This window comes from Scyliorhinus torazame, chromosome 22 (genome assembly GCF_047496885.1).
Source record: "Scyliorhinus torazame isolate Kashiwa2021f chromosome 22, sScyTor2.1, whole genome shotgun sequence".
In the NCBI taxonomy this organism is placed as follows: domain Eukaryota; kingdom Metazoa; phylum Chordata; class Chondrichthyes; order Carcharhiniformes; family Scyliorhinidae; genus Scyliorhinus; species Scyliorhinus torazame.
In genome coordinates this window covers 19713349-19737395 of record NC_092728.1, presented here as the reverse complement: position 1 = coordinate 19737395, position 24047 = coordinate 19713349, and the positions used below count along the sequence as shown (strand labels likewise).

Here is a 24047-nt window from a genome sequence, read left to right as displayed (position 1 = left end):
GCACAGAAAGAGGCCATTCATCCCATCGAGTCTGCACCGAAACTCCAAAAGAGCACCTTACCTAGGCTCACTCCCCTGCCCTATTCCCATAATCCCAACTAACCGTTGGACAGCAATCGGACGCTGGCTGCTGGGGGTTCTCCGTTCCCTCACTGGGAAGTGACAAGGCCCCGTTTATTTTCTCCCCCCACGGCGACGGTTCCCCACCTGACGAAGGTTGCACTCGCCGTTCTGCAAGATCGTCAGTTCCGGGATTGGGGACCCGCCTACTGACGATGAAGGAAGTCCAGGAGTCGTGCGTCGGAAGGCCATTTGGGAATGGGTTGGGGGACCTAGTGGGACACGATCCTGCGGCTTCTGCCTTCTAGGTGGTGGAGGCCAGGGCTTTGTCCCGTCAGAAGCATATTTTTGTCATTCTGCCCCTCGAGTGAATTACTGGGGGATATAGGTTTAAGGTGCGAGGGGCAAAGTTTAGAGATGTGCGAGCGACATTTTTTTACATATAGGGTAGTGGGTGCCTGGAACCCTTTGCCCGAAGTGGTAGAAGCAGATTCGATAGTGACGTTTAAGGGGCGTCTTGACAAATGCACGAATAGGATGGGAATAGAGGGATATGGACCCCGGAAGTGTAGAAGGTTAGATGGGCAGTATGGTCGGTGCAGGATTGGAGGGCCGAAGGGCCTGTTCCTGTGCTGAACTGTTTTTTGAGACTGCTCGGCGGTGGATTCTGTCTGACCTGATGGTGGAGAGGGAGGACTTTGGCCCTGCAAACACACGGTGGTGGAGGAACGTTTGATGGTTGATGGAGGTTCCTCGGCACAGGACAGTCTCTTCCTCGGACGTGCACACCAGCATGAGTCAGCCTTTGTTGACGGGGGGGGGGGGGGGGGGGGGGTGGATTAGAGTATAATGGTCGGCAAGTCTCGCTCCTGTGGTAGATTGGCGTTTCCGCACCTGGAGTACTGTACAGTTTTGGCTTCCTTACCCTTACTTAAGGAGGGGATATCCTCACGTCGGAGGCCATTCAGAGAGGGTTCCCGGAGCCGATTCCCGGGATGAAGGGGGTGTGTCCGATGAGGAAAGGGTTGAGCAGGTCGAGGTCCTGTACCCATTGGAGTTTAGAAGAACGAGAGCTGATCATATTGAACCATATCAGATTGTGAGGGGGGAGGGCTGACAGGATGGATGCTGAGAGGAGGGGGGATCTGGACTGGGGGGGGGGGTCACAGTTTGAGAATAATGGGGTCTCCCATTGAAGACGAAGATGAGGAGGAATTTATTATTTCAAAGCGGGGGGGGGGGGGGGGGGGGGAGTTCAGTCTGTGGAATTCCCCTCCCCCCGCCCCAGACTGCAGTGGAGGCTGCAACTTGTTGGATATATTCAAGACCTAATTAGCCTAGTTTCTGATCGATGAGGGGGTGGAGGGTTATGGGGGCGGAGGAAAGTGGAGCTGAGGCCCCGATCGGATCAGACACGAGTTTACCGAATGGGGGAAAAACAGGAGGAGAGGGGCTGAATGGCCTCCTCAAACCGTCTTTCACAGATGATCCGGCCCCAGGGTCAGTTCTGTGCCCCGGGCCTCAGTGGAGACGGAATCTCCTCCCTGCAGGGGGAAGGGGTTCCGGTGAGGGATGGGCAGCACAGGGCCAGGAACCATCCACAAAATAAGAATGAAACCGTGTCCGGTGTTGGCTGCTCAAAAACATTCGGGCCTAGTTTCAGACCCGACCCGAGATGGGAGTCGCAAGTGTTTCGCCACCCCATTCGTCCCGATAGCAGGCTCGGCAGTGAAGCACTAGGCCCGAACGACGGAACAATGACTGCTGCGATTCTGTAATTGATGCGAGCTGCCTCGTGGCTCCTCACTCGCCACACCCAGAGGCCGCTGTATGAGGTGCCCGCCCCGTAGCATTGGCAGCTGTTTTGGCGGAGTGCGAGGGTGGGGTGGAGGCAATGGGGCCATGCGCCCAGGCTGTTGCCATAGGAAACGGTGGACAGTTCGCCCAGCCAGGCCTTTGCTCCCCGATCCCGTTTACCTGCCGCCCACCACAGATTGGCAGGAACGGTAACCGAATGGCTCCGCTCCCCAGGCAACCGGCTGTCACGGAGATCACAGCCGCAGACGGGAAGTTGACCGCACAGGACACCAGCGCGGTTCACCATCGCTTCACGGAGAGGGAAGAACTTTAATTTGCACTTCTGTGCTCGGATGCGAAGGAGATTCCGGTCAGGCTCAAAGCTGATGCTTTTCAGAATTTTCTATTTTTATTATGGAGTCTATTACACCAGAGAGGACCCGCAGATTCAAACTCTTGTCCTGAAAGATGGCTCCTTCTTTAGTGCGGCGCTCCCTCAGCACTGACCCTCCGACAGTGCGGTGCTCCCTCAGCACTGACCCTCCGACAGTGCGACGCTCCCTCAGCCCTGACCCTCCGACAGTGCGGCGCTCCCTCAGCACTGACCCTCCGACAGTGCGACGCTCCCTCAGCCCTGACCCTCCGACAGTGCGGCACTCCCTCAGCCCTGACCCTCCGACAGTGCGGCGCTCCCTCAGCGCTGACCTCCGACAGTGCGGCACTCCCTCGGTACTGACCCTCCGACAGTGCGGCACTCCCTCAGCACTGACCCTCCGACAGTGCGGCGCTCCCTCAGCACTGACCCTCCGACAGTGCGGCGCTCCCTCAGCACTGACCCTCCGACAGTGCGGCGCTCCCTCAGCACTGACCTTCTGACAGTGCGGCACTCCCTCAGCACTGACCCTCCGACAGTGCAGCGCTCTCTCAGCACTGACCCTCCGACAGTGCGGCGCTCCCTCAGCACTGACCCTCCGACAGTGCGGCGCTCTCTCAGCACTGACCCTCCGACAGTGCGGCACTCCCTCAGCACTGACCCTCCGACAGTGCGACGCTCCCTCAGCGCTGACCCTCCGACAGTGCAGCGCTCCCTCAGCACTGACCCTCCGACAGTGCGGCGCTCCCTCAGCACTGACCCTCCGACAGTGCGGCGCTCCCTCAGCACTGACCCTCTGAGAGTGCGGCACTCCCTCAGCACTGACCCTCCGACAGTGCGGTGCTCCCTCAGCACTGACCCTCCGACAGAGCGGCGCTCCCTGTGCACTGACCCTCCGACAGTGCGGCGCTCCCTCAGCACTGACCCTCCGACAGTGCGGCGCTCCCTGTGCACTGACCCTCCGACAGTGCAGCGCTCCCTCAGCACTGACCCTCCGACAGTGCGGCGCTCCCTCAGCACTGACCCTCCGACAGTGCGGCGCTCCCTCAGCACTGACCCTCTGACAGTGCGGCGCTCCCCCAGCACTCACCCTCCGACAGTGCGGCGCTCCCTCAGCACTGACCCTCCGACAGTGCGGCGCTCCCTCAGCACTGACCCTCCGACAGTGCAGCGCTCCCTCAGCACTGACCCTCCGACAGTGCGGCGCTCCCTCAGCACTGACCCTCCGACAGTGCGGCGCTCCCTCGGGGCAGAGAGAACGGCACGGGAAGAGATGGGGAGAGAGAGAGAGGGGGGCAGAGAGAGAAAGAGAGGACAGAGAGAGAGGGGGAAAGAGAGAGAGGGGCAGAGAGTCAGAGAGAGGTGCTGAGAGAACGAGAGATGCAGAGAGAGAGGGAGCACAAAGAGAGAAATAGACGTCGAGAGAGAGGGCGAGAGGGACACACTGGGATCGACATCTGTGCGGGGAGGGGGTCAAAGAGTGAAATTTGCTTTTTCCCCCTGATGTGGAGCTTAATATTGTTCCAGCTGACACACCCGTACACTCGCTGGCACACACCCGTACACTCGCTGTCACACACCCGTAAACTCGCTGGCACACACTCGTACACTCGCTGGCACACACTCGTACACTCGCTCGCTGGCACACACCCGTACACTCGCTGGCACACCCGTACACTCACTGACGTCCTCTCACTGACACACCCGTACACTTACTGACGTACTCTCGCTGACACACCCGTACACTTACTGACGTACTCTCGCTGACACACCCGTACACTCACTGACACACCCGTACACTCGCTGACGTACACTCGCTGACACACCCGTACTCTCGCTGACACACCCGTACTCTCGCTGACACACCCGTACACTCACTGACGTACTCTCACTGACACACCCGTACACTCGCTGACGTACACTCGCTGACACACCCGTACACTCACTGACGTCCTCTCACTGACACACCCATACTCTCACTGACGTACACTCGCTGACACACCCGTACACTCACTGACACACCCGTACACTCACTGACGTACTCTCACTGACACACCCGTACACTCACTGACACACCCATACTCTCACTGACGTCCTCTCACTGACACACCCGTACACTCACTGACGTACTCTCACTGACACACCCGTACACTCACTGACACACCCATACTCTCACTGACGTCTTCTCACTGACACACCCGTACTCTCGCTGATGTTCTCTCACTGACACACCCGTACATTCACTGACACTCCCATACTCTCATTGACGTCTACTCACTGACACACCCGTACTCTCACTGACACACCCGTACATTCACTGACACTCCCATACTCTCATTGACGTCTACTCACTGACACACCCGTACACTCACTGACACACCCATACTCTCACTGACACACCCATACTCTCACTGACGTCTTCTCACTGACACACCCGTACATTCACTGACACTCCCATACTCTCATTGACGTCTACTCACTGACACACCCGTACTCTCACTGACACACCCGTACATTCACTGACACTCCCATACTCTCATTGACGTCTACTCACTGACACACCCGTACACTCACTGACACACCCGTACTCTCACTGACACACCCATACTCTCGCTGATGTTCTCTCACTGACACACCCGTACATTCACTGACACTCCCATACTCTCATTGACGTCTACTCACTGACACACCCGTACTCTCACTGACGTCCTCTCACTGACACACCCGTACACTCACTGACGTCCTCTCACTGACACACCCGTACACTCACTGACGTACTCTCGCTGACACACCCGTACACTCACTGACGTCCTCTCACTGACACACCCGTACTCACTGACACACCCGTACACTCACTGACACACCCGTACACTCACTGACGTACTCTCACTGACACAGGCTTACACTCACTGACGTCCTCTCACTGACACACCCATACACTCACTGACACACCCGTACACTCACTGACGTACTCTCACTGACACACCCATACTCTCACTGACGTCTTCTCACTGACACTCCCATACTCTCGCTGATGTTCTCTCACTGACACACCCGTACTCTCACTGACGTACTCTCACTGACACACCCGTCCACTCACTGACACACCCATGCTCTCACTGTCGTCTTCTCACTGACACACCCGTACTCTCGCTGATGTTCTCTCACTGACAGATCCGTACGCTCACTGACACTCCCATACTCTCATTGACGTACTCTCACTGACACACCCGTACACTCACTGACGTACTCTCACTGACACACCCGTACTCTCACTGACGTCCTCTCGCTGACACACCCGTACACTCACTGACGTACTCTCACTGACACACCCGTACACTCACTGACACACCCGTACTCTCACTGACGTCTTCTCACTGACACACCCGTACACTCACTGACGTACTCTCAGACACACCCGTACACTCTCACTGACGTCCTCTCACTGACACACCCGTACACTCACTGACGTCCTCTCACTGACACACCCGTACACTCACTGACACACCCGTACACTCTCACTGACACACCCGTACACTCACTGACGTACTCTCACTAACACACCCGTACACTCACTGACGTCCTCTCACTGACACACCCGTACACTCTCACTGACACACCCGTACACTCACCGACGTACTCTCACTGACACACCCGTACTCTCACTGACGTACTCTCACTGACGTACTCTCGCTGACACACCCGTACACTCACTGACGTCCTCTCACTGACACACCCGTACACTCACTGGCACACCCGTACACTCTCACTGACACACCCGTACACTCACTGACGTACTCTCACTGACACACCCGTACACTCACTGACACACCCGTACACTCTCACTGACACACCCGTACACTCACTGACGTCCTCTCACTGACACACCCGTACTCTCACTGACACACCCGTACACTCTCACTGACACACCCGTACACTCACTGACGTACTCTCAATGACACACCCGTACTCTCACTGATGTACTCTCACTGACACACCCGTACACTCACTGATGTCCTCTCACTGACACACCCATACACTCACTGATGTACTCACTGACACACCCGTACACTCACTGACGTACTCTCACTGACACACCCATACACTCACTGACGTCCTCTCACTGACACACCCGTACTCTCACTGATGTACTCTCACTGACACACCCATACACTCACTGACGTCCTCTCGCTGACACACCCGTACACTCACTGACGTCTTCTCACTGACACACCCGTACGCTCACTGACGTACTCTCACTGAGACACCCGTACACTCACTGACATACTCTCACTGACACACCCGTACACTCACTGACGTACTCTCACTGACACACCCATACACTCACTGACGTACTCTCGCTGACACACCCGTACACTCACTGACGTACTCTCACTGACACACCCGTACACTCACTGACGTACTCTCACTGACACACCCGTACACTCACTGACGTACTCTCACTGACACACCCGTACACTCACTGACGTACTCTCACTAACACACCCGTACACTCACTGACGTCCTCTCACTGACACACCCATACTCTCACTGACGTACACTCGCTGACACACCCGTACACTCACTGACACACCCGTACACTCACTGACGTACTCTCACTGACACACCCGTATACTCACTGACACACCCATACTCTCACTGACGTCCTCTCACTGACACACCCGTACACTCACTGACGTACTCTCACTGACACACCCGTACACTCACTGACACACCCATACTCTCACTGACGTCTTCTCACTGACACACCCGTACTCTCGCTGATGTTCTCTCACTGACACACCCGTACATTCACTGACACTCCCATACTCTCATTGACGTCTACTCACTGACACACCCGTACTCTCACTGACACACCCGTACATTCACTGACACTCCCATACTCTCATTGACGTCTACTCACTGACACACCCGTACACTCACTGACACACCCATACTCTCACTGACACACCCATACTCTCACTGACGTCTTCTCACTGACACACCCGTACATTCACTGACACTCCCATACTCTCATTGACGTCTACTCACTGACACACCCGTACTCTCACTGACACACCCGTACATTCACTGACACTCCCATACTCTCATTGACGTCTACTCACTGACACACCCGTACACTCACTGACACACCCGTACTCTCACTGACACACCCATACTCTCGCTGATGTTCTCTCACTGACACACCCGTACATTCACTGACACTCCCATACTCTCATTGACGTCTACTCACTGACACACCCGTACTCTCACTGACGTCCTCTCACTGACACACCCGTACACTCACTGACGTCCTCTCACTGACACACCCGTACACTCACTGACGTACTCTCACTGACACACCCGTACACTCACTGACGTACTCTCACTAACACACCCGTACACTCACTGACGTCCTCTCACTGACACACCCGTACACTCTCACTGACACACCCGTACACTCACCGACGTACTCTCACTGACACACCCGTACTCTCACTGACGTACTCTCACTGACACACCCGTACTCTCACTGACGTACTCTCGCTGACACACCCGTACACTCACTGACGTCCTCTCACTGACACACCCGTACACTCACTGACACACCCGTACACTCTCACTGACACACCCGTACACTCACTGACGTACTCTCACTGACACACCCGTACACTCACTGACACACCCGTACACTCTCACTGACACACCCGTACACTCACTGACGTCCTCTCACTGACACACCCGTACTCTCACTGACACACCCGTACACTCTCACTGACACACCCGTACACTCACTGACGTACTCTCACTGACACACCGAACTCTCACTGATGTACTCTCACTGACACACCCGTACACTCACTGACGTCCTCTCACTGACACACCCATACACTCACTGATGTACTCACTGACACACCCATACACTCACTGACGTACTCTCACTGACACACCCATACACTCACTGACGTCCTCTCACTGACACACCCGTACTCTCACTGATGTACTCTCACTGACACACCCATACACTCACTGACGTCCTCTCGCTGACACACCCGTACACTCACTGACGTCTTCTCACTGACACACCCGTACGCTCACTGACGTACTCTCACTGAGACACCCGTACACTCACTGACATACTCTCACTGACACACCCGTACACTCACTGACGTACTCTCACTGACACACCCATACACTCACTGACGTACTCTCGCTGACACACCTGTACACTCACTGACGTACTCTCACTGACACACCCGTACACTCACTGACGTACACTCACTGACACACCCATACACTCACTGACGTACTCTCACTGACACACCCGTACACTCACTGATGTACTCACTGACACACCCGCACTTTCACTGATGTCCTCTCACTGACACACCCATACACTCACTGACACACCCGTACTCTCACTGATGTGCTCTCACTTACACACCCATACACTCACTGACACACCCGTACTCTCACTGACGTCCTCTCGCTGACACACCCATACACTCACTGACACACCCGTACTCTCACTGACGTACTCTCGCTGACACACCCGTACACTCACTGACACACCCGTACACTCGCTGACACACCCGTACACTCACTGACGTCCTCTCACTGACACACCCGTACACTCACTGACGTCCTCTCACTGACACACCCGTACACTCACTGACGTACTCTCGCTGACACACCCGTACATTCACTGACACTCCCATACTCTCATTGACGTCTACTCACTGACACACCCGTACTCTCACTGACGTCCTCTCACTGACACACCCGTACACTCACTGACGTCCTCTCACTGACACACCCGTACACTCACTGACGTACTCTCGCTGACACACCCGTACACTCACTGACGTCCTCTCACTGACACACCCGTACTCACTGACACACCCGTACACTCACTGACACACCCGTACACTCACTGACGTACTCTCACTGACACAGGCTTACACTCACTGACGTCCTCTCACTGACACACCCATACACTCACTGACACACCCGTACACTCACTGACGTACTCTCACTGACACACCCATACTCTCACTGACGTCTTCTCACTGACACTCCCATACTCTCGCTGATGTTCTCTCACTGACACACCCGTACTCTCACTGACGTACTCTCACTGACACACCCGTCCACTCACTGACACACCCATGCTCTCACTGACGTCTTCTCACTGACACACCCGTACTCTCGCTGATGTTCTCTCACTGACAGATCCGTACGCTCACTGACACTCCCATACTCTCATTGACGTACTCTCACTGACACACCCGTACACTCACTGACGTACTCTCACTGACACACCCGTACTCTCACTGACGTCCTCTCGCTGACACACCCGTACACTCACTGACGTACTCTCACTGACACACCCGTACACTCACTGACACACCCGTACTCTCACTGACGTCTTCTCACTGACACACCCGTACACTCACTGACGTACTCTCAGACACACCCGTACACTCTCACTGACGTCCTCTCACTGACACACCCGTACACTCACTGACGTCCTCTCACTGACACACCCGTACACTCACTGACACACCCGTACACTCTCACTGACACACCCGTACACTCACTGACGTACTCTCACTAACACACCCGTACACTCACTGACGTCCTCTCACTGACACACCCGTACACTCTCACTGACACACCCGTACACTCACCGACGTACTCTCACTGACACACCCGTACTCTCACTGACGTACTCTCACTGACACACCCGTACTCTCACTGACGTACTCTCGCTGACACACCCGTACACTCACTGACGTCCTCTCACTGACACACCCGTACACTCACTGGCACACCCGTACACTCTCACTGACACACCCGTACACTCACTGACGCACTCTCACTGACACACCCGTACACTCACTGACACACCCGTACACTCTCACTGACACACCCGTACACTCACTGACGTCCTCTCACTGACACACCCGTACTCTCACTGACACACCCGTACACTCTCACTGACACACCCGTACACTCACTGACGTACTCTCAATGACACACCCGTACTCTCACTGATGTACTCACTGACACACCCGTACACTCACTGACGTACTCTCACTGACACACCCATACACTCACTGACGTCCTCTCACTGACACACCCGTACTCTCACTGATGTACTCTCACTGACACACCCATACACTCACTGACGTCCTCTCGCTGACACACCCGTACACTCACTGACGTCTTCTCACTGACACACCCGTACGCTCACTGACGTACTCTCACTGACACACCCGTACACTCACTGACGTACTCTCACTGACACACCCGTACACTCACTGACGTACTCTCACTGACACACCCGTACACTCACTGACGTACTCTCACTAACACACCCGTACACTCACTGACGTCCTCTCACTGACACACCCGTACACTCTCACTGACACACCCGTACACTCACCGACGTACTCTCACTGACACACCCGTACTCTCACTGACGTACTCTCACTGACACACCCGTACTCTCACTGACGTACTCTCGCTGACACACCCGTACACTCACTGACGTCCTCTCACTGACACACCCGTACACTCACTGACACACCCGTACACTCTCACTGACACGCCCGTACACTCACTGACGTACTCTCACTGACACACCCGTACACTCACTGACACACCCGTACACTCTCACTGACACACCCGTACACTCACTGACGTCCTCTCACTGACACACCCGTACTCTCACTGACACACCCGTACACTCTCACTGACACACCCGTACACTCACTGACGTACTCTCACTGACACACCGAACTCTCACTGATGTACTCTCACTGACACACCCGTACACTCACTGACGTCCTCTCACTGACACACCCATACACTCACTGATGTACTCACTGACACACCCATACACTCACTGACGTACTCTCACTGACACACCCATACACTCACTGACGTCCTCTCACTGACACACCCGTACTCTCACTGATGTACTCTCACTGACACACCCATACACTCACTGACGTCCTCTCGCTGACACACCCGTACACTCACTGACGTCTTCTCACTGACACACCCGTACGCTCACTGACGTACTCTCACTGAGACACCCGTACACTCACTGACATACTCTCACTGACACACCCGTACACTCACTGACGTACTCTCACTGACACACCCATACACTCACTGACGTACTCTCGCTGACACACCTGTACACTCACTGACGTACTCTCACTGACACACCCGTACACTCACTGACGTACACTCACTGACACACCCGTACACTCACTGACGTACTCTCACTGACACACCCGTACACTCACTGATGTACTCACTGACACACCCGCACTTTCACTGATGTCCTCTCACTGACACACCCATACACTCACTGACACACCCGTACTCTCACTGATGTGCTCTCACTTACACACCCATACACTCACTGACACACCCGTACTCTCACTGACGTCCTCTCGCTGACACACCCATACACTCACTGACACACCCGTACTCTCACTGACGTACTCTCGCTGACACACCCGTACACTCACTGACACACCCGTACACTCGCTGACACACCCGTACACTCACTGACGTCCTCTCGCTGACACACCCATACACTCACTGACACACCCGTACTCTCACTGATGTCCTCTCACTGACACACCCATACACTCACTGACACACCCGTACTCTCACTGACGTACTCTCGCTGACACACCCGTACACTCACTGACACACCCGTACTCTCACTGACGTACTCTCACTGACACACCCATACACTCACTGACGTCCTCTCACTGACACACCCGTACACTCACTGATGTACTCTCACTGACACACCCGTACACTCACTGACGTACTCTCACTGACACACCCGTACACTCACTGACGTCCTCTCGCTGACACACCCGTACACTCACTGATGTACTCACTGACACCCATACACTCACTGACACACCCGTACACTCACTGACGTACTCTCACTGACACACCCATACACTCACTGACGTACTCTCGCTCACTGACGTACTCTCGCTGACACACCCGTACACTCACTGGCACACCCATACACTCACTGACGTACTCTCGCTGACACACCCGTACACTCACTGACACACCCGTACACTCACTGACGTACTCTCGCTGACACACCCGTACACTCACTGACACACCCATACACTCACTGACGTCCTCTCACTGACACACCCATACACTCGCTGACATACACTCGCTGACCCACCCGTACACTCACTGACGTACTCACTGACACACCCGCACACTCACTGACGTCCTCTCACTGACACACTATTACACTCACTGACGTACTCTCGCTGACACACCCGTACACTCACTGACGTACTCTCGCTGACACACCCGTACACTCACTGACGTCCTCTCACTGACACACCCGTACACTCGCTGACGTACTCTCGCTGACACACCCGTACACTCGCTGACCCACACCCGTACACTCGCTGACGTACTCTCGCTGACACACCCGTACACTCGCTGACCCACACCCGTACACTCTCACTGACGTACTCTCGCTGACACACCTGTACTCTTGCTGACTCACACCCGTACACTCTCACTGACGTACTCTCGCTGACACACCCGTACTCTTGCTGACTCACACCCGTACACTCTCACTGACGTCCTCTCACTGACACACCCGTACTCTCACTGACGTACTCTCGCTGACACACCCGTACACTCACTGACGTACTCTCGCTGACACACCCGTACACTCGCTGACCCACACCCGTACACTCTCACTGACGTACTCTCGCTGACACACCCGTACTCTTGCTGACTCACACCCGTACACTCTCACTGATGTACTCTCGCTGACACACGCGTACTCTTGCTGACTCACACCCGTACACTCTCACTGACGTACTCTCGCTGACACACCCGTACTCTTGCTGACTCACACCCGTACACTCTCAGTGACGTACTCTCGCTGACACACCCGTACTCTCGCTGACGTACTCTCGCTGACACACCCGTACTCTCGCTGACGTACTCTCGCTGACACACCCGTACAATCGCTGACGTACACTTGCTGACACACCTATACACTCTCACGTTCCCCACTGCTCCTTGGGACCAAACCGGTTACGGCCGTAGAACAGACATAGAACAGAAAGAAAGAGAATGCTGTCCCGTAATCTTTAAGTAAGACAATATCACGCGTGTTTGACGGAACGCGGGTTAGCGGGCGTACAAGGTAGGGCTTTCCCACCCGGACACATTGGTAAGTCCTCCGGGAATGAAGCCCAATAAAAATGGCTGGATCAGTCCTGGTTTACAACGGGTCTCAACCTGCAACAGAGATCTTGGGATCGCGAGGAATCGAGCGGGATGATGTTCCGGAGCGGGCGTGGCGAGACGCTTCGATAAGGATGTCACAGAAACACAACAACGACGGCATTGCCACATCGAGCAGCTGGCACCAGCCCGTCAGCCTGCGGAGACAGTGCCACCTTTACCGAATCTGAAAGAGACGGGAGGGGGGGCACGGTTAGAATCACCAAAAGCAGCAGCTTCAACGGAATGAAGAACCCATTCAGGACAAACCTTTACTCAATATATTCAGCTCTTTGTGAGTGTCGGTGTCTGAGTGAGTGTGTAAGTGTGTGTGAGGGAGTGTGGGTGTGAGTGTGTGAGTGAGTGTGTGTGTGAGTGTGTGTGAGGGAGTGAGTGATTGTGGATGTGTGCGCCCATGTGTATGTGAGTGTCGGTCAGTGTGAGTGAGTGTCGGTGTGTGCAAGTGAGTTTGTGTGTGGGAGAGTGCATGAGTGAGTGTGGGTGTGTAATTGAGTGAAAGTGTGAGTGAGTGCATGAGAGTGAGTGTGGGAGTGGGTGTGTGAGTGAGTGAGTTTGTGAGTGTGTGAGTGAGTGTGAATGAGTGTGAGTGAGTGAGCATGAGTGAGTGTGAGTGAGTGAGTGAGTGTGAGTGAGTGTGAGTGAGTGAGAGTGAGTAAGTGAGTGAGTGAGTGAGTGAGGGGGTGTGTGAGTTTGTGCGCGAGTGAAAGTGTGAGTGAGTGAATGTGTGTGAATGAGTGAGTGGGTGTGTGCGTGTGAGTGAGTGAGTGAGTGAGTGAGTGAGTGAGTGGGTGTGTGCGTGTGAGTGAGTGTGAGTGAGTGTGTGAGTGAGTGAGTGGGTGTGAGTGAGGGGGTGTGTGCGTGTGAGTGAGTGTGAGTGAGTGTGTGAGTGAGTTTGTGCGCGAGTGAAAGTGTGAGTGAGTGAATGTGTGTGAATGAGTGAGTGGGTGTGTGCGTGTGAGTGAGTGAGTGAGTGAGTGAGTGAGTGAGTGGGTGTGTGCGTGTGAGTGAGTGTGAGTGAGTGTGTGAGTGAGTGAGTGGGTGTGTGCGTGTGAGTGAGTGTGAGTGAGTGTGTGAGTGAGTGTGTGCGCGAGTGAAAGTGTGAGTGAGTGAATGTGTGTGAATGAGTGAGTGGGTGTGTGCGTGTGAGTGAGTGAGTGAGTGAGTGAGTGAGTGAGTGAGTGGGTGTGTGCGTGTGAGTGAGTGTGAGTGAGTGTGTGAGTGAGTGTGTGCGCGAGTGAAAGTGTGAGTGAGTGAATGTGTGTGAATGAGTGAGTGGGTGTGTGCGTGTGAGTGAGTGAGTGAGTGAGTGAGTGAGTGAGTGGGTGTGTGCGTGTGAGTGAGTGTGAGTGAGTGTGTGAGTGAGTGAGTGGGTGTGTGCGTGTGAGTGAGTGTGAGTGAGTGTGTGAGTGAGTGTGTGCGCGAGTGAAAGTGTGAGTGAGTGAATGTGTGTGAATGAGTGAGTGGGTGTGTGCGTGTGAGTGAGTGAGTGAGTGAGTGAGTGTGTGAGTGAGTGAGTGGGTGTGTGCGTGTGAGTGAGTGTGAGTGAGTGTGTGAGTGAGTGTGTGCGCGAGTGAAAGTGTGAGTGAGTGAATGTGTGTGAATGAGTGAGTGGGTGTGTGCGTGTGAGTGAGTGAGTGAGTGAGTGAGTGAGTGAGTGAGTGAGTGGGTGTGTGCGTGTGAGTGAGTGTGAGTGAGTGTGTGAGTGAGTGTGTGCGCGAGTGAAAGTGTGAGTGAGTGAATGTGTGTGAATGAGTGTGAGACCTTGTGTGAGACTGTGTGTGTGTGTGTGTGAGGGAGTGTGGGTGAGTCTGAGTGAGTTGTGAGTGAGTATGTGTGTGTGAGTGTGAGTGTGTGTGTGTGAGTGAGTGTGTGAGTGTGAGTGTGTGTGAATGTGAGTGTGTGTGAGTGAGTGTGAGTGAGTGAGTATATGTGTGTGAGTGTGTGTGAGTGAGTGTGAGTGAGTGAGTATATGTGTGTGAGTGTGTGTGAGTGAGTGTGAGTGAGTGAGTATATGTGTGTGAGTGTGTGTGTTTACTTGTGTATTGATGTGTTGAGCCTAACTTATCCGCTCAAACGTTTGGAAGGCCAGATTCTGTATAACAGGAACAACATTTAACAGTGCACCTGTTAGGACAGACATCAGTATCTGCGCTCCCTCAGCACTGACCCTCCGACAGTGCAGCGCTCCCTCAGCACTGACCCTCCGACAGTGCGGCGCATCCTCAGCACTGACCCTCCAACAGCGCGGCGCTCCCTCAGCACTGACCCTCCGATAGTGCGGCGCTCCCTCAGTACTGACCCTCCGACAGTGCGGCGCTCCCTCAGCACTGACCCTCCGACAGTGCGGCGTCCCTCAGTACTGACCCTCCGACAGTGCGGCGCTCCCTCAGCACTGACCTCCGACAGTGCGGCGCTCCCTCAGCACTGACCCTCCGACAGTGCAGCGCTCCCTCAGCACTGACCCTCCGACAGTGCGGCGTCCCTCAGCACTGACCTCCGACAGTGCGGCGCTCCCTCAGCACTGACCCTCCGACAGTGCAGCGCTCCCTCAGCACTGACCCTCCGACAGTGCGGCGTCCCTCAGCACTGACCTCCGACAGTGCGGCGCTCCCTCAGCACTGACCCTCCGACAGTGCAGCGCTCCCTCAGCACTGACCCTCCGACAGTGCAGCGCTCCCTCAGCACTGACCTCCGACAGTGCGGCGCTCCCTCAGCACTGACCCTCCGACAGTGCGGCGTCCCTCAGCACTGACCTCCGACAGTGCGGCGCTCCCACAGCACTGACCCTCCGACAGTGCGGCGCTCCCTCAGCACTGACCTCCGACAGTGCGGCGCTCCCTCAGCACTGACCCTCCGACAGTGCGGCGTCCCTCAGTACTGACCCTCCGACAGTGCGGCGCTCCCTCAGCACTGACCCTCCGACAGTGCGGCGCTCCCTCAGCACTGACCCTCCGACAGTGCGGCGTCCCTCAGCACTGACCTCCGACAGTGCGGCGCTCCCTCAGCACTGACCCTCCGACAGTGCGGCGCTCCCTCAGCACTGACCCTCCGACAGTGCAGCGCTCCCTCAGCACTGACCTCCGACAGTGCGGCGCTCCCTCAGCACTGACCTCCGACAGTGCGGCGCTCCCTCAGCACTGACCCTCCGACAGTGCAGCGCTCCCTCAGCACTGACCTCCGACAGTGCGGCGCTCCCTCAGCACTGACCCTCTGACAGTGCAGCGCTCCCTCAGCACTGACCCTCCGACAGTGCGGCGCTCCCTCAGCACTGACCCTCCGACAGTGCGGCGCTCCCTCAGCACTGACCCTGCGACAGTGCGGCGCTCCCTCAGCACTGACCCTCCGACAGTGCGGCGCTCCCTCAGCACTGACCCTGCGACAGTGCGGCGCTCCCTCAGCACTGACCCTCTGACAGTGCAGCGCTCCCTCAGCACTGACCCTCCGACAGTGCGGTGCTCCCTCAGCACTGACCCTCCCACAGTGCGGCGCTCCCTCAGCACTCACCCTCCGACAGTGCGGCGCTCCCTCAGCACTGACCCTCCGACAGTGCGGTGCTCCCTCAGCGCTGACCCTCCGACAGTGCGGCACTCCCTCAGCACTGACCCTCCCACAGTGCAGCACTCCCTCAGCACTGACCCTCCCACAGTGCGGCGCTCCCTCAGCACTGATCCTCCGACAGCGCGGCGCTCCCTCAGGACTGACCCTCCCACAGTGCAGCACTCCCTCAGCACTGACCCTCCGACAGTGCGGAGCTCCCTCAGCACTGACCCTCCCACAGTGCGGCGCTCCCTCAGCACTAACCCTCCGACAGTGCGGTGCTCCCTCAGCACTGACCCTCCGACAGTGCGGCACTCCCTCAGCACTGACCCTCCGACAGTGCGGCGCTCCCTCAGCACTGACCCTCCCACAGTGCGGCGCTCCCTCAGCACTGACACTCCGACAGTGCGGTGCTCCCTCAGCACTGACCCTCCCACAGTGCGGCACTCCCTCAGCACTGACCCTCCGACAGTGCGGCGCTCCCTCAGCACTGACACTCCGACAGTGCGGCACTCCCTCAGCACTGACACTCCGACAGTGCGGTGCTCCCTCAGCACTGACCCTCCCACAGTGCGCCACTCCCTCAGCACTGACCCTCCGACAGTGCGGTACTCCTTCAGCACTGACCCTCCCACAGTGCGGCGCTCCCTCAGCACTGACACTCCGACAGTGCGGTGCTCCCTCAGCACTGACCCTCCAACAGTGCTGTGCTCCCTCAGCACTGACCCTCCCACAGTGCTGTGCTCCCTCAGCACTGACCCTCCCACAGTGCGGCACTCCCACAGCACTGACCCTCCGACACTGCGCCATTCCTTTAGTGCTGGCGCAGGGAGGGGCATCGTGCATTATTTTAAGGCTTAAATCTCCAGAGTTGGGGACTTGGGTGCACAAACGCTCTCATGGGGGAAGGCTGGGGACCGACAATTCAGAAGGTTACTCACAGTGTACTTGTCCCATTTTTTCTCCGGATCGTAGGGCTCCCAGCGACTCGCCGGGAAAATGTGTTTGTTCTTCTCATACCAGCTGCGGAGCACCACCTTTCCAGCGTGTGACTACAAGACGGGTAAATAATCACTTTCAGTAACTTGTAGTAAATAATCACTGGTGCTCACTTACATTTGAAAAGTGGGGCAGCAAGATAGCACAGTGGTTAGCGCTGCTGCTTCACAGCGCCAGGGTCCCAGGTTCGATTCCGGCCTCGGGTGTCTGTGTGGAGTCTGCACGCTCTCCCCGTGTCTGCGTGGGTTTCCTCCGGGTGCTCCGGTTTCCTCCCACAGTCCAAAGATGTGCAGGTTAGGTGGATTGGCCGTGATAAATTGCCCCTTTGTGTCCAAATTGCCCCATAGTTGGGTTACTTCGATACGGGAATAGGGTTGAAGCCTGGGCTTGGGTAGGGTGCTCTTTCCAAGAGCCGATGCAGACTCGATGGGCCGAATGGACTCCTTCTGCACTGTTAAATCTGTGATCTAAGTGCCCTATTTATCGTTTATTAAAAAATAAGAGCCGTATTTCTACAGTAACTGTTCCTCCCCTTAGTGCAGCCAAAGGTCTTTTAGATCCACTGCATTACTCCGGAGAATTCCTAAGTGCAAAAGGAGGCCATTTGGCCTATTATGTCCAGACTAGCCCTCTGAAAGAGCACCCTAACCAAACCCCCACCCTCCTGCATCTCTTTTTTTAAATGTTTTCAATTAAGGATCAATTTCGAGAGAGAGGAGGAGACAGAGCGAGAGACAGGGAGACAGAGCGAGAGACGGGGAGACAGAGCGAGAGAGAGACGGGGAGACAGAGCGAGAGAGAGACGGGGCGACAGAGCGAGAGAGAGACGGGGAGACAGAGCGAGAGAGAGAGACGGGGAGACAGAGCGAGAGAGAGAGACGGGGAGACAGAGCGAGAGAGAGACGGGGAGACAGAGTGAGAGAGAGACGGGGAGGCAGAGCGAGAGAGAGACGGGGAGACAGAGCGAGAGAGACGGGGAGACAGAGCGAGAGAGAGAGACGGGGAGACAGAGCGAGAGAGAGAGACGGGGAGACAGAGCGAGAGAGAGAGACGGGGAGACAGAGCGAGAGAGAGACGTGGAGACAGAGCGAGAGAGAGACGGGGAGACAGAGCGAGAGAGACGGGGAGACAGAGCGAGAGAGAGAGACGGGGAGACAGAGCGAGAGAGAGACGGGGAGACAGAGCGAGAGAGAGAGACGGGGAGACAGAGCGAGAGAGAGACGTGGAGACAGAGCGAGAGAGAGACGGGGAGACAGAGCGAGAGAGAGACGGGGAGACAGAGCGAGAGAGAGAGACGGGGAGACAGAGCGAGAGAGAGACGGGGAGACAGAGCGAGAGAGAGACGGGGAGACAGAGCGAGAGAGAGACGGGGAGACAGAGCGAGAGAGAGACGGGGAGACAGAGCGAGAGAGAGACGGGGAGACAGAGCGAGAGAGAGACGGGGAGACAGAGCGAGAGAGAGACGGGGAGACAGAGCGAGAGAGAGACGGGGAGACAGAGCGAGAGAGAGACGGGGAGACAGAGCGAGAGAGAGACGGGGAGACAGAGCGAGAGAGAGACGGGGAGACAGAGCGAGAGAGAGACGGGGAGACAGAGCGAGAGAGAGACGGGGAGACAGAGCGAGAGAGAGACGGGGAGACAGAGCGAGAGAGAGACGGGGAGACAGAGCGAGAGAGAGACGGGGAGACAGAGCGAGAGAGAGACGGGGAGACAGAGCGAGAGAGAGACGGGGAGACAGAGCGAGAGAGAGACGGGGAGACAGAGCGAGAGAGAGACGGGGAGACAGAGCGAGAGAGAGACGGGGAGAAAGCGCGAGGGAGAGAGACGGGGAGACAGAGCGAGAGAGAGACGGGGAGAAAGAGCGACAGAGAGACGGGGAGACAGAGCGAGAGAGAGACGGGGAGACAGAGCGAGAGCGAGATGGGGAGACAGAGCGAGAGAGAGGGAGAGACAGAGCGAGAGAGAGGGAGAGACAGAGCGAGAGAGAGGGAGACAGAGCGAGAGAGAGGGAGACAGAGCGAGAGAGAGGGAGACAGAGCGAGAGAGAGGGAGACAGAGCGAGAGAGAGGGAGACAGAGCGAGAGAGAGGGAGACAGAGCGAGAGAGAGGGAGACAGAGCGAGAGAGAGGGGGACAGAGCGAGAGAGAGGGGGACAGAGCGAGAGAGAGGGGGACAGAGCAAGAGAGAGGGGAACAGAGCAAGAGAGAGGGTAACAGAGCAAGAGAGAGGGGAACAGAGCAAGAGAGAGGGGGAGACAGAACGAGAGAGAAGGGGAGACAGAGTGAGAGAGAGACGGGGAGACAGCAAGAGAGGTGGGGAGATAGCAAGAGAGACGGGGAGACAGCAAGAGAGACGGGGAGACAGAGCGAGAGAGAGACGGGGAGACAGAGCGAGAGAGAGACGGGGAGACAGAGCGAGAGAGAGAGATGGGGAGACAGAGCGAGAGAGAGACGGGGAGACAGAGCGAGAGAGACGGGGAGACAGAGCGAGAGAGAGACGGGGAGACAGAGCGAGAGAGAGACGGGGAGACAGAGCGCGAGAGAGACGGGGAGACAGAGCGAGAGAGGGACGGGGAGACAGAGCGAGAGAGGGACGGGGAGACAGAGCGAGAGAGGGACGGGGAGACAGAGCGAGAGAGGGACGGGGAGACAGAGCGAGAGAGGGACGGGGAGACAGAGCGAGAGAGAGACGGGGAGACAGAGCGAGAGAGAGAGACGGGGAGACAGAGCGAGAGAGAGAAGGGGAGACAGAGCGAGAGAGAGACGGGGAGACAGAGCGAGAGAGAGAGATGGGGAGACAGAGCGAGAGAGAGAGACTGGGAGACAGAGCGAGAGAGAGAGATGGGGAGACACCGAGAGAGAGGCGGGGAGACAGAGCGAGAGAGAGAGACGGGGAGACAGAGCGAGAGCGAGACGGGGAGACAGAGCGAGAGAGAGACGGGGAGACAGAGCGAGAGAGAGACGGGGAGACAGAGCGAGAGAGACGGGGAGACAGAGCGAGAGAGACGGGGAGACAGAGCGAGAGAGAGATGGGGAGACAGAGCGAGAGAGAGACGTGGAGACAGAGCGAGAGAGAGACGGGGAGACAGAGCGAGAGAGAGACGGGGAGACAGAGCGAGAGAGAGACGGGGAGACAGAGCGAGAGAGAGGGGGAGACAGAGCGAGAGAGACACGGGGAGACAGAGCGAGAGGGAGAGACGGGGAGACAGAGCGAGAGAGAGACGGGGAGACAGAGCGAGAGAGAGACGGGGAGACAGAGCGAGAGAGAGACGGGGAGACAGAGCGAGAGAGAGACGGGGAGACAGAGCGAGAGAGAGACGGGGAGACAGAGCGAGAGAGAGACGGGGAGACAGAGCGAGAGAGAGACGGGGAGACAGAGCGAGAGAGAGACGGGGAGACAGAGCGAGAGAGAGACGGGGAGACAGAGCGAGAGAGAGACGGGGAGACAGAGCGAGAGAGAGACGGGGAGACAGAGCGAGAGAGAGACGGGGAGACAGAGCGAGAGAGAGACGGGGAGACAGAGCGAGAGAGAGACGGGGAGATAGAGCGAGAGAGAGACGGGGAGACAGAGCGAGAGACGGGGAGACAGAGCGAGAGCGAGACGGGGAGACAGAGCGAGAGAGAGACGGGGAGACAGAGTGAGAGAGAGACGGGGAGACAGAGCGAGAGAGAGACGGGGAGACAGAGCGAGAGAGAGACGGGGAGACAGAGCGAGAGAGACGGGGAGACAGAGCGAGAGAGAGATGGGGAGACAGAGCGAGAGAGAGACGTGGAGACAGAGCGAGAGAGAGACGGGGAGTCAGAGCGAGAGAGACGGGGAGACAGAGCGAGAGGCAAGGGGAGACAGAGCGAGAGAGAGCGGGAGACAGAGCGAGAGAGAGGGGGAGACAGAGCGAGAGAGAAGGGGAGACAGAGAGATGGGGAGACAGAGCGAGAGAGAGACAGGGAGACAGAGCGAGAGAGAGACGGGGAGACAGAGCGAGAGAGAGACGGGGAGACAGAGCGAGAGAGAGACGGGGAGACAGAGCGAGAGAGAGCGGGAGACAGAGCGAGAGAGAGGGGGAGACAGAGCGAGAGAGAGAGGGGGAGACAGAGCGAGAGAGAGACGGGGAGACAGAGCGAGGGAGAGACGGGGAGACAGAGCGAGGGAGAGACGGGGAGACAGAGCGAGAGAGAGCGGGAGACAGAGCGAGAGAGAGCGGGAGACAGAGCGAGAGAGAGCGGGAGACAGAGCGAGAGAGAGGGGGAGACAGAGCGAGAGAGAGGGGGAGACAGAGCGAGAGAGAGGGGGAGACAGAGCGAGAGAGAGACGGGGAGACAGAGCGAGGGAGAGACGGGGAGACAGAGCGAGAGAGAGCGGGAGACAGAGCGAGAGAGAGCGGGAGACAGAGCGAGAGAGAGGGGGAGACAGAGCGAGAGAGAGGGGGAGACAGAGCGAGAGAGAGGGGGAGACAGAGCGAGAGAGAGGGGGAGACAGAGCGAGAGAGAGACGGGGAGACAGAGCGAGAGAGAGGGGGAGACAGAGCGAGGGAGAGACGGGGAGACAGAGCGAGAGAGAGCGGGAGACAGAGCGAGAGAGAGCGGGAGACAGAGCGAGAGAGAGGGGGAGACAGAGCGAGAGAGAGACGGGGAGACAGAGCGAGAGAGAGACGGGGAGACAGAGCGAGAGAGAGACGGGGAGACAGAGCGAGAGAGAGACTGGGAGACAGAGCGAGAGAAAGACGGGGAGACAGACAGAGAGAGGGGGCAGAGAGAGAGGGGTAGGGGCAGGCAGGCTGGTGGAGTCAGCGCTGGGGCTTAGCCCTACCTCATCTTTCTCGACAGTCGCATCGCTCAGCAAGCGGACATCATCGTGAACGTCAAAGCTGAAGAGCGGCCCTGAAACAGGAGAAAGGACGGGATTGACCGAGAGTGTGAGAAATACCCCCCCCCCGGGGCCGCACTGTCTCCCCCCACCCCGGCCGCACTGTTGTGTCCCCCCCCTACCCTACCCCCGGGCCGCACTGTCACCTCCCCCCCCCCCGGAGCCGCACTGTTCCCCACCCCCAGTCCGCACTGTCGTCCCCCCCCACACGGCCGCACTGTCACCCCCCCCCCCCCCCCCCCGGGCCGCACTGTCACCACCCCCCCCCGGGCCGCACTGAGAGAGAGAAGAAAAAGAGGGGGTGTAGAGAGAGAGAGATGTATAGAGAGAGAAAGATAGAGGTGAAGAGTGAGAAAGAGGGAGTGTAAAGAGAGAGAGTGAAAAAGAAGGGGGCATCGAGAGAGGTAGACAGAGTATGGAGAGGGAGAGTAAGAGGGGGTGTAGAGAGAGAAAGAGGAGGTGTGGAGAGAGAGAGAATGGGGGTGTATAGAGAGAGAGAGAGGGGGTGTATAGAGAGAGAGGAGTGTATATGGAGAGAGAGAGAGGAGACTAAAGGGGCTATTTGAGCGAGCATTCAGAATCACCCCCCAACCCCTCTGGAATTCTGTGCACACTTGCCAGGCCTGCAAGTGGGGCTGGCGTTTCCAAATTTCCCCCTGGGAGGGAGGGGTGCAGCTGTGTGGAACCGTCTCTGGCAGCTCCTTACCCCGTGAATGTTAAATAGCCATGGAAAAATATTCCGGCCCACGTGTGGCACAAACTCGACGGGCCGAATGGCCCCTTGCGCTGTGCAGTCCTGCTGATCTCTGGAAAGGGTGGGGACTGATAACGTTTTGTCCCCCCCCCCCCCCCCCCCCCGCACACAAGACTGTTAAGGAGCGCGGGACTCACCACTTTTGCCCCTGGCCTTGGTCACGATGAAATCATAGAAGGTGTGGTGCTGCGAGGGGGGGAGAAAGGGAGGAATAAATAATTCTGCCCAAACAGGATTAGCCCGAGTGGAGGCCCTCTCCAAAACCTACCCCAGCCCCAGCACCATCGCATGAGAGGGCAGGGGTCCCGCCTGTTACACCTGCTGCACACACAC

General features: G+C 57.1%; 1 protein-coding gene across 1 annotated transcript in view; it reads right to left on the bottom strand.

Annotated features, from left to right (window-relative positions):
• Nucleotides 1-13388: 13388 nt before the first annotated feature.
• Nucleotides 13389-24047, bottom strand: part of LOC140399450 (protein FAM50A-like) — a 25273-nt gene continuing 14614 nt past the window's right edge. The window contains exons 2-5 of the mRNA XM_072489027.1: nucleotides 23852-23978; nucleotides 22904-22974; nucleotides 18040-18150; nucleotides 13389-13727 (exon numbers count right to left, since the gene is read on the bottom strand). Coding sequence (XP_072345128.1) covers nucleotides 13719-13727; nucleotides 18040-18150; nucleotides 22904-22974; nucleotides 23852-23978 — 318 coding nt within the window. The 3' untranslated portion in view covers nucleotides 13389-13718. The remainder of the gene's footprint in view (nucleotides 13728-18039; nucleotides 18151-22903; nucleotides 22975-23851; nucleotides 23979-24047) is intronic.